This window comes from Myxocyprinus asiaticus, chromosome 47 (genome assembly GCF_019703515.2).
Source record: "Myxocyprinus asiaticus isolate MX2 ecotype Aquarium Trade chromosome 47, UBuf_Myxa_2, whole genome shotgun sequence".
Taxonomy (NCBI): domain Eukaryota; kingdom Metazoa; phylum Chordata; class Actinopteri; order Cypriniformes; family Catostomidae; genus Myxocyprinus; species Myxocyprinus asiaticus.
Genome location: NC_059390.1, coordinates 19,311,994 through 19,323,657, shown reverse-complemented (window position 1 = coordinate 19,323,657; position 11,664 = coordinate 19,311,994). Strand labels below are relative to the sequence as shown.

General features: G+C 46.4%; 1 protein-coding gene across 1 annotated transcript; it reads right to left on the bottom strand.

Annotated features, from left to right (window-relative positions):
* Window positions 1-1,520: 1,520 nt before the first annotated feature.
* On the bottom strand, window positions 1,521-11,048 carry LOC127436616 (myelin-associated glycoprotein-like). The gene is made up of 6 exons (XM_051690866.1): window positions 10,808-11,048; window positions 10,547-10,657; window positions 4,050-4,415; window positions 3,388-3,711; window positions 2,987-3,261; window positions 1,521-1,691 (listed from the first exon to the last, which is right to left on the bottom strand). Exons 1-6 carry the CDS (start codon window positions 11,046-11,048, stop codon window positions 1,521-1,523), a joined length of 1,488 nt encoding a protein of 495 aa, XP_051546826.1.
* Between the last annotated feature and the right edge of the window lie 616 nt (window positions 11,049-11,664).

Genomic DNA, 11,664 nt, shown 5'->3' with positions numbered 1-11,664 from the left:
GCAATTCCTTTTTACTTGTGCATAAATGTCAGAAATTTCACCCAACTGTGTTAGTAACTTAGGGTCACTGCATCCGGAAAGTATTCACAGAGCTTCACTTTTTCCACATTTTGTTATGTTACAGCCTTATTCCAAAATGGACTAAATTCATTATTTTCCTCAAAATTCTACAAACAATACCCCATAATGACAACATGAAAGAAGTTTGTTTGAAATCTTTGCAAATTTATTAAAAATAAAAAACAAAACAAAAAATCATATGTACATAAGTATTCACAGCCTTTGCTCAATACTTTGTTGAAGCACCTTTGGCACCAGTTACAGCCTCAAGTCTTTTTGAGTATGATGCTACAAGCTTGGCACACCTATTTTTGGGCAGTTTCTCCCATTCTTCTTTGCAGGACCTCTCAAGCTCCATCAGGTTGGATGGGGAGCATCGGTGCACAGCCATTTTCAGATCTCTCCAGAGATGTTCAATCGGGTTCAAGTCTGGGCTCTGGCTGGGCCACTCAAGGACATTCACAGAGTTGTCCCGGAGCCACTCCTTTGTTATCTTGGCTGTGTGCTTAGAGTCGTTGTCCTGTTGGAAGATGAACCTTCGCCCCAGTCTTAGGTCCAGAGCGCTCTGGAGCAGGTTTTCATCAAGGATGTCTCTGTACATTGCTGCATTCATCTTTCCCTCGATCCTGACTAATCTCCCAGTTCCTGCCGCTGAAATACATCCCCACAGCATGATGCTGCCACCACCATGCTTCACTGTAGGGATGGTATTGGCCAGGTGATGAGTGGTGCCTGGTTTTCTCCAGACATGACGCTTGCCATTCAGGCAAGAGTTCAATCTTTGTTTCTCATGGTCTGAGAGTCCTTCAGGTGACTTTTGGCAAACTCCAGGTGGGCTGTCATGTGCATTTTACTGAGGAGTGGCTTCCGTCTGGCCACTCTACCATACAGGCCTGATTGGTGGAGAGCTGCAGAGATGGTTGTTCTTCTGGAAGGTTCTCCTCTCTCCACAGAGAAATGCTGGAGCTCTGTCAGAGTGACCATCGGGTTCTTGGTCACCTCCCTGACTAAGGCCCTTCTCCCCCGATCGCTCAGTTTGGCCAGGCTGCCAGCTCTAGGAAGAGTCCTGGTGGTTCCAAACTTCTTCCATTTACGGATGATGGAGGCCACTGTGCTCATTGGGACCTTCAATGCTGCAAAGATTTTTCTGTACCCTTCCCCAAATCTGTGCCTCGATACAATCCTGTCTCGGAGGTCTACAGACAATTCCTTGGACTTCATGGCTTGGTTTGTGCTCTGACATGCACTGTTAACTGTGGGACCTTATATAGACAGGTGTGTGCCTTTCCAAATCATGTCCAATCAACTGAATTTACCACAGGTGGACTCCAATCAAGTTGTAGAAACATCTCAAGGATGATCAATGGAAACAGGATGCACCTGAGCTCAATTTTGAGTGTCATGGCAAAGGCTTCTCTGCCTTTGACAGTCCACCAGAATAATGTCGCACAACAGCGTATTCAGTGTTGAGTAAAGGAGATGCCCCTGAACTTTTCTGACTCTGGATTGGTCTTTGTGACATCAATGGAGGAATAATGCAGGGATTCTGGACAATTCAGTGTGGTGGCTCCACCAGGTGACAGCATTTCTTTATTGGCATAAACAGACTCCTTCTCATCCTTTGAAACAGCCTAAAGGATGAGCAGCAATGTAGAATGATTGGTGGATAGCAAAAGTAGCAAATAGCAAAATTGTGAACTATATGTGCATATAAGGTTTAATATAGGGAAAAACGTATGCATACATTTTTGCTCATTTTGATGTATGTTGCTGAAGGTACATAAATTGCTGCATTTTCACGTGAAATGTTCACTGAGTGGCACTAAAAATGCAATGACTTTTACTCCCATTGGTACAAAACAAGATTAGAGGGGAAGATTATCAGTGAATAATGACTTAATTTGTATATTAATACCTATATAACTAACAATAACAGTTTCTTACACAAAGCTCTTGTATGGAAATTGAACCGTTTATGGAAAGAAATTAGCAGCTTTAGGGTGTGCAGTTACTGTATTTATCTTTTTTGTGAACTATCCTAATAAAAACATTTTGTTGTAGACCTACTAGCAGAGTATGGCTTCCTTTAGGTTGTGTAAAAGTTGATAAAACATTGGAGATATGATCTGCTTTTTTAAAGCCTTTATCTTTATAAAAGCCTCATCTGTAATAGAGAAACTAAAGCTCACTTTTAGTGGCACACAGTGGACATTTCACTTAACCACAGCAGTTACACTGGTACATTGCAGAAGTATTACAGGTTTTTCAAAAAAATTTAAATAAAATAGTTACTTACTGATAGGTACTTACCCTATCGGCCAGACTGGGTCCAGTCATATCTTGTCTAATCTGTGAGGATCTGTTGTTTTCTCTAATGAAAAACATGTTTCAATGTCCCCAAAATAAAATACATAGAAGTGTCAGTCTGCCATGATTAATGTTTTTGATTTACATGGTACAGATGAGTTTCAATTAGACTCTTCGTGCATTTTGTACAAATAAGTGTCTATATTGTTACCTCAATAGACATGTGTTGTGTATGCACCGCGTACAGAGATGTTTAAGGACACAAAAGGTCATCATCACTGAAACACCAACAGCAGCTCCAACCAGAACGGTTAAAATATTGTCATCTAGCAAGCAATACATTAAAAAAAAGTAATGTAAATGTAGTAATAAATGAGTCAATGAGAGAGTCAATTAGAAATAATTTATAGATTAATCTGATACATTATAAAATATCCTCTTTGTGTGCATAAGGAGTCCTATAACATGTGCAGCATGTTTCATCAGGTTTTGTGCAGTAATAAGAACACAGCATTTCACATGATGACAGCGTCTCACTTAATGTGTGTAACTTTAAAAAACTGAGATGGGAAATTTGTGTGTAATCAGATTTACAGTTCTTCTGAGGCTGAGGAAAGACCTTCAGTTGAAACTCTTTGCTGTCATTGCCATGAGTGTTGGTGGTGACACACTGCACAGTGGATGTGTGTGTGAGTGAGTGATGTAGAGTGATGAAGCTCCTCAAGACTGTGCTGCTCAATCGCTCTTCATTGATGGATGAGTTTGTAGAGTTAGAGACAGGACGTCCAGACAGATGCCACACCAGTTTAGGAGAGGGATTCCCATCAACCTCACACAAACACATGGTTACATCAGTTCTGTTACAGCTGGACGAGAGAGGGATTTTGGGTGCATCTGAAAAAGGGAGATGAGAGAGAATGATATGATTTTTGTGTATCTTGTTGAGGAGAAAAAAAAACTAATGCCACCACAATATTATCAATACTGATGAAACTGGCTAAATAAATGTAAAAATCTTACATGTAACATGTAATGTGAGGTTGCTGTGTGCTGTTTTGTTGTCGTCCTGTAGCTGGTAGGTGACAGTGCAGGTGAAAGTGATTGTGTGTTGAAGGTGAGTAGCAGTGAAGTTGAGATGAGAGATGAGTTCAGTTTGATTCTGCTGCTCCTGTAGACTGAAGGGGAGTCTGGGAGTGGAGCTCCATGTGAGAGTTGCTGGAGGAGAGGAGCAGAGAGTCTCAGCAGAGCAGGACAGACTCACAGAGCTCCCCTCCAACACCTCCTGCTGACTCTGCACCTCCTTCTGATACACATACAACTTCACTGTGAGGTTATGAGGAGATTCTTAAATACAAGTAGAGAGGTTATATGTATACAATCTAAAAAGAAAAGGTGAATAATGGTAGAAAGAGTTAAGAGGTGAAAAGGCATGAAAGCTCACTGCATTGTGTTTCTACAGTAAATAAAGTAAAAGTGCAAATATCTTCTGATCAGACATCATCAGTGAAATATTTAATTACAGATTGATTTAGAAAAATATTTTATATGTGTATAAACATCAGGGAGAATCTTTCTAAGATTGAGTAAAATGACAATGATGTGATGAGTAATAGTTTTAGACTTTTCTAAACATTCTTTCAACATGTTAAATATTTTAGTTAATCAAGACAGAAATCACTCACCAATGACATTTATAGCAACAGAGGCTGTTGTGTAGGTATATTTCAGTCCACCATTACCCTCAATCCTGAAGTAATATTTTCCATTGTGATTTGAACTAACGTCATAAAAGATAGTGGTGCAGTTCTTCTCATGTAATTTTCCAGATAAATTTCCTCTAATAATGGGATTGGGATTCGCTATACTAGAGTTAAATGCTATTTTCTCCTTGTCATGTCCATCTTTATACCACACTCCTGTAGCACTCTCAGTGAGGTCTTTGTCAAGTGTGTTATTGATCTCAAATGTACACTTAATGATCACACTACATCCATTCAGAGCTTCAATCTTCTCTGGAAGACTGATGAACCAAACATTACACCAAACACCTATAACACAAACATGTGATTTAAAAAAGATACATTCCATTGTTATAGAATCACAAACGATTGATTAAACATGACTACTAACTCAACTACCATAATTATACCAGGGAACCCATCTCTTTTATCCATGGAAAACCTGATCAAGAAAGCAACATCAAAAACACACCTCACAACATGCAAATATGCATGCACGTAGAAATTTGTAGAAACATGTAGAAGTCGTACAGAACATAAAAAAACGGATAGACAGACAGCCAGATCGATAGACAGAAAGATAGAATGATTTCTGTCTTTCATTTGCAACCACTGATCTAACTGTTGTCAGAAACTTGCAGAAGTTTGAATGAGCCTCTTGCGGCTTAGTTTCTTTAAATTCTCTTTTAAGACTGACGATTTTGACTTCTGAAAGTTGCAGTATTTGTTCACAGTATGTTTTCATAGCTCAATTCATAGCAAATTTTGATTATCACACTATGACCCCTTCAATGAAAATGAGTTAAAACTTTTTAGTACTTCAGTTCAACACTGTGTTTCCTGAAGTGTAAGAAGAGATACACAAACTTTCAACAGAAAAAAGAAAAGAAAGATTCCCTTTGTTTTCTGCATCCTCATGTTAAATTATGACTGACCTGGAGTTTAGCCAACAGATAAATAGTTTAGACATCATTTGGTTATTCTTCAATAATTATAGCAATATGGCAAAATCTGATGCAGGATTTCACAAGCATCTGACCTTCCTCAGAGCAGAGTGTAAAATCTCCTGTTTCGATCTCCAGTTCTCAGTTGTTCTGCCTGCTGATGTTTTAAGACTAAGTGGAACTGTGCTGAGTGAAGAGAATCAGTAACACAATATACAGACTGGCATGAATTTCTTTTGTCATTACATCAGTCCAGCACTTCCTGTATTAGTATAAATAGACATTCTATTCACAGGCAAAACTGAGCCTGTTCTATATTTAAAACAAAATATTCATATCAAATTGAAGTAAAAATAAGGCTTTGTTGTGACACTTTTTAATGTATTTTAACATTTTAAATTGTTCATAAATGTGCACACAAATATTGTAAACAGCATTCTTGAATTTACATTCTTGACAGAAGCACTTTTTGTATGTATGTTTTGTTTTGACACAAAAGCCTGATAGGCCTCAAAATTGTTTGAATTACTGAAAGATATCCTTGTTGATAGAGATGCTGCATTGAAATTCATGATGCCAGAAAATAACATTTGTAAAATGTATGTTTCTCTGTCTTTTAATAATCGCTTTCTATAATACTTCAATATTCAAATTTTGTTGGCTAAGTAAAACAAAACATAAACAAACCACAACCTTTCATATAATGATTAACTAAAAGGCTTCATAATTCACAGATACAAACACACCTGGCCACTTAGCGCAACACACCTGGCCAGCTGTCCCGGACTTACCTGTTTGTGCCTGCCACTACACGGGACGAAACTGGCTCAACCCGGAGAACCTCGCAAATGTTGTTGGGTGTTGCCCAGCCCGCTGCTCTGCAAATGTCTGTTAGAGAGGCGCCACTGGTCAAGGCCCAGGAGTCTGCCACACTCCTGGTAGAGTGGGCTCATAGCCCTGCTGGGGGCGGCACGTCCTGAGCATGATATGCCATTGCTATGGCGTCAATGACCCAGTGGGTGATCCTCTGCTTGGAGACAGCGCTTCCTTTCCGCTGTCCACCAAAGCAGACAAAGAGCTGCTCAGAGACTCTAAAGCTCTGCATGCGATCCAAATAGATGCGTAAAGTGCGCACCGGACACAGCAACGTCAGGGCTGGGTCTGCCTCCTCCTGGGGCAGCGCTTGCAGGTTCACCACCTGATCCCTAAATGGGGTCATGGGAACCTTGGGAACATAGCCCGGTCGGGGTCTCAGGATCACGTGAGAGTAGCCCGGACCGAACTCCAGCTGATCCAACTGCGCATCTCTGGGGGTCTTCGCGTCAGGAAGAACACCACTTAGTGAACAGATGCCACTTCAAGTCATACAGGCGCCTTGTAGAGGGAGCCCTAGCCTGATTGATCATGTCTACCACCGCAGGCCACTTAAGTCTTCCACATCCCGTCCAGGGGCCAGACATGGAGATTCCAGAGGTCTGGTTATGGGTGCCAGATGGTGCCCCGTCCCTGAGAAAGAAGGTCCTTCCTCAGGGGAATTCGCCGGGGGGGCTGTCGCGAGGAGCGTGAGGTCCGAGAACCATGTCTGGGTGTAGTAGGGAGCTACTAGGACGACCTGCTCCTCGTCCTCCCTGACCTTGCACAGGGTCTGTGAAAGTAGGCTTACTGGGGGAAATGCATATTTGCGTAGTCCAGGGGGCCGGCTGTGTGCCCGTGCATTTATACCAAGAGGTGCCTCGGTCAGGGCGTACCAGAGCAGGCAGTGGGAGGATTCTCAGGAAGCGAACAGGTCTACCTGTGCCTGGCCGAATCGACTCCAAATTAGCTGGACCACCTGAGGGTGGAATCTCCACTCTCCCCTGAGGGTAACCTGTCGTGACAGCACATCCGCTGCAGTGTTGAGGTCGCCCGGGATGTGAGTGACTCGCAGCGACTTGAGGTGCTGCTGACTCCAGAGGAGGAGACGGCGGGCGAGTTGTGACATACAACAGGAGCGTAAACCACCTTGACAGTTGATGTATGCCACCGTTGCCATGTTGTCTGTCTGAACTAACACATGCTTGCCCTGTATCAACCCTCCCCTCAATGCAAACCGCAGGAAGGGTCTGTGTCGAGGTAGAATCGAGATGTGGAATTACGCGTCTTTCAGGTCTACCGCTGTGAATCAATCTTGATGCCGGACGCTTGCTAGAATGCGTTTTTGCGTCAGCATCTTGAACGGAAGTCTGTGTAAAGCCCGGTTCAGTACTCGCAGGTCCAAGATTGGCCGCAACATACCGCATTTCTTCGGTACAATGAAATAGGGGCTGTAAAACCCCTTCTTCATCTTGGCCGGAGGGACAGGCTCTATCGCACCCTTCTGTAGGAGGGTAGCAATTTCCATGCGCAAGGTAGCGGCGTTCTCGCCCTTCACTGAGGTGAAGTGGACGCCGCTGAACCTGGACCAGGTCCAGACCAGCCATCACGACGGGTTGGAAAGCGCAAGCCACGCATCCAAGCTCCGGGCAAGGGGGACCAAGGGGACAATCTCATCGGACGTACTGGCGGGTAGGGCCTCGCAGCGGGTAGGAGCATGAGGTGCCACGTCATGCCATAGCCATGCTGAGTTCAGGGACATCGAAGCACTTACCTGGCTCCTTGTGACCACCCCAGGAACAGCCTGGGACGGGGGAGGAAGAGGCTTGTCCTCGTGACCCATGGAGACCGTCACATCGGGGGCGGATTTGTGCCACAGCTGGGCATGCAGGGGCAGGGAGACCGCCGCTGGAGTGCCAAACCTGCCGAAATGGAATGGTGGACGGTGGTCGTGATGACGGATGTGCGCACCGGGTATGTGACCCAAGGAACAAGGAAACCGCTCTTTTGCTGAACTTTTGGGTACCACAGCCACTTGTGAATACGGCGAAATTAACAAAGATTCTCCTCCCAGCCCTCCACTGGGGGATGGATTGGTCTGCTTACCAGCTCCAGAGCAGCAGGTTTCCTCACCCCTGGGTCGCCCATCTCAGGGGTGCTTCGAAGCTTTTCTCGGGTTCTTGGCAGCCGGCCGTGAGACAGGTGGCGTCTGCTTCCTGCGGTGGGCTCCACGCCGGGGCCGGGCCATGGGAGCGGGCTGCGGTGGAGCCGGTGCAGTCACCACAGGAGGACGCCCTTGGCGACAAGCAGACAGGGTGAGGGATCTTAAGCCGCGCCGGAGCAGGATGTGTTGGATACCTTCCGTCTGCTGCTTCACCGCTGAGAACTGCTGGGCAAAGTCCTCGACGGTGTCGCCGAACAGGCCAACCTGGGAAATGGGGGCGCCAAGGAACCGTGCCTTGTCGGCCTCTCCCATCTCGACCAGGTTGAGCCAAAGGTGGTGCTCCTGGACCACCAAGGTGGACATCGCCCGCCCGAGAGACCGCGCCATGACCTTCGTCGCCCGGAGGGCAAGGTCGATCGCCAAGTGCAGTTCCTGCATCAATCCCAGGGCAGAGCTACCCTCGTGCAGTTCCTTTAGCGCCTTGGCTTGGTGGACTTTCAGGAGAGCCATGGTGTGCAGGGCAGAGGCAGCTTGTCCAGCGGCACCGTAGGCCTTGGCCGTCATGGACGATGTAAACCTACAGGCCCTGGATGGGAGCTTCGGGCGCCCGCACCAGGTGGCGGCGCTCTGCGGGCATAGGTGCACCGCCTCCGTATGTTGTGACAACGAGAGGTGGTCTCCGCAAGGGACCGGGGTTAACTGATTGGCTTTTAGACTCACCTCCAGGCCGAGCTCCTCCCTCTCCGGAACTACCATCACTAAGGATATGGGGACCACCTCTCTCGATGGTTTTAGTTGATGGAGGTGTTACATTTGACAAGCCCTGCCCCTATCCCTATGCACTACCTCATAATCAACTTCCCCAACTCGCTATGTGACCTCAAAGGGCTCTTGCCAATTTGCAAGTAATTTAGAGCTCGACGTGGGCAGTTATACAAGTACTTTATCTCCCGGTACAAATTCGCATAGCCGAGCTCCCCTGTTATACAGCCTGGACTGACGTTCTTGTGCCTGTGGCAAATTCTCCTGTGATAGTCGTCCCAGTGTGTGGAGTTTTTCTCTCAGGTCAAGAATGTATTGAATTTCATTTTTGCTTTGTGAAGGTCCCAACTCTCAATTTTCCTTCATGACATCTAACACGCCACTGGGCTTATGGCCATATAATAATTCAAATGGGGAAAACCCTGTGGAGGCTTGCGGGACCTCTCGTAATGCAAATAACAGGGGTTTGAGCCACCTATCCCAGTTCCGATCATCTTCGTGCATGAACTTACGAATCATATTTTTTAAGGTCTTATTAAATCGTTTGACCAAGCCATCTGTTTGTGGATGGTACACACTTGACCGAATCGATTTAATACCCAGTAATTCGTACAGCTCGCGTAGTGTATGTGACATGAAAGTAGTGCCCTGGTCAGTGAGGATTTCTTTCAGAATCCCCAATCGGGAGATTATTCTGAAGATTGCCTCTGCAACACTACGTGCTGAGATGTTGCGAAGTGGCACTGCTTCCAGGTATCGGGTTGCGTAGTCTACCAAAACCAACACAAAGCGATACCCGTGTGCTGACCGTTCTAATGGCCCGATGAGGTCCATGACAACTCTGTCAAAGGGAACCTCGCTCAATGGAAGAGGGTGCAATGGTGCTTTTGGAGTGGCTGGCGGATTCACCAGCTGACATTCGCTGCATGTCGCACACCACTGGCTAACATTCACGCGAATGCCCAGCCAATAGAAACGGCTTTGTGTTTTCCCCTGTCCCAAGTGACCTGCCATTGGACTATGATGAGCCACCTGGAACAACATTTCCCAACAGCTCCTTGGTCGTATCTGGGTTGTATCTTCTTTTGTCTGAGCGTCCTGCATCATTCGATACAACCGATCGTTTATAATTGAGAAATACGGATATGTGAGTGCAATGAGCATCTGAAGGCGGTGACCATCAATTACTTTCACTTGGTCAAACACGTGCTTAAGAGTCTCGTCTTGCATCTGCTCCAGAGGGAAATCCCCAGCGGGAATTCCCCTAAGGGCTGGGGAAGTCAAGGCTTCCCCCTCCCTTACGTCATCCTGATGCAGAGCTGACATAGATGGCCCCGTCTCCGCCTCCTCCATCAGTGCATTGCACACCCCACACCGTCCCACAGTATTACAGGACCCATACACACACAACCCCTATAACAATTCGGGAAAAGCCGGCCAATTAGTACCTACAATTAGTGGATGGGTGAGGCAGGAAATAACCATGGCCTCAATGTTAAGTTTTTGACCCTGAAATAGAATAGTGACGGTCACTGCAGGGTAATCATAAATATCCCCGTGCACACACCTCACATTCACCTGATTATTTGAATCCAATGCCCCATTTTGAATCAAGCATTGATGAATAGAGGTTTGGTTACAACCTGAATCCACCAAGGCTTGGTATGTACCCCCCTAATACTCACAGGTATCTGTGGAGTGTCGGGGACCCGGATCACCGTCCCCACCTCCATCACTGGGCACTGTTCGCGGACGTGTCCCGGCTCCCCGCAACTCCAACTGACTGGCCCAAACCTCACGGCCACACCAGTGGTGACAGCTTCCCCCACCTGAGAGGAAGAAATGGTAGAGCCGGGGGAGAGAGAGAAAGGAGTATTAGCACCTGATTGCTCCACCGTTTCTGGGGGAAAGGGACAGGTCGCAAATTAGGAGGGGAGGGGGAGGGGAGAGACGACAGGGAGAGAGAAAGAGAGGCTTGCCAGCCCCTGGGTACGCTGCTAAATGGTCCTCCGCCAACTGCACTGCTTCATCCAGCGATGCCGATTGGTGGCACTGGTCCCACTCCATAGTTCCTATCGGTAGTTTGCCGATGAATTGTTCAAGTACCACGAGAACAATGATGCCCCCGATGTCGCTGGTCTCCTCAGCCAGCACCCACCGCCGGCACGCGTTGCGGAGCTGTTGAACAAAGGCAAACGGGCGGCTGACTTCGCTCAGCATCAGGGTTCGGAACCACCAGCAATGCTCTTCGGGACTGCGGCCGACCCGCTGCAGGATGGCTTTCTTCAGCTCAGGGTACCTCAGGAGGTTGTCGACCGGGAGTTGTTGGGCCGTGAGTTGGGCCTCCCCGGTCAGCAGCGGTAGAAGGTGGACTGCCCATTGCGCCCGTGGCCATTCCAGAGCTTGGGCCGTGCGCTCGAAAAGCCCAGAAAGGCCTCCAGCTCATCTTGCACCCTCATCTTCACCAGTATCACATGGGAGTTTGCTGCTTCCGGGGTCGTGGCGTTCGTTATTCTATTCAAATATGCAACTGCTGCTACATAGATAGCATAAGGCAGGCATAAGATAATGCTGTTTTTTCTTTTGATGAGTCACAAAAACTTGTGGTGGAAAATGCAGCTCATTCTAATTTTTGATGCATCTTTCAACATACAGTGTGTTGGGTCACCCAGACTGGAATGCACACATTTTCACACAGAACTTGGTCAGAGGTTATGTAGGATTCATTATCACACATGTAAATTGAGAACAAAGACAGTGCAGTTATATGGCCATAATGCAAAACAGATGTCAACAAAAATGCCTGCTGTTTCTTATGTGAAATTTGTTGCCTGAG

Coding starts and splice junctions, on each gene's coding strand:
- LOC127436616 (XM_051690866.1), bottom strand. CDS start 11,048: ATGCTGAGCGAAGTCAGCCGCCCGTTTGCCTTTGTTCAACAGCTCCGC. Junction 10,658..10,807: donor AGCAGCGTACCCAGGGGCTG/GCAAGCCTCTCT, acceptor TCTTCCTCTCAG/GTGGGGGAAGCTGTCACCAC. Junction 3,262..3,387: donor CCTCACATTACATGTTACAT/GTAAGATTTTTA, acceptor TCCCTTTTTCAG/ATGCACCCAAAATCCCTCTC.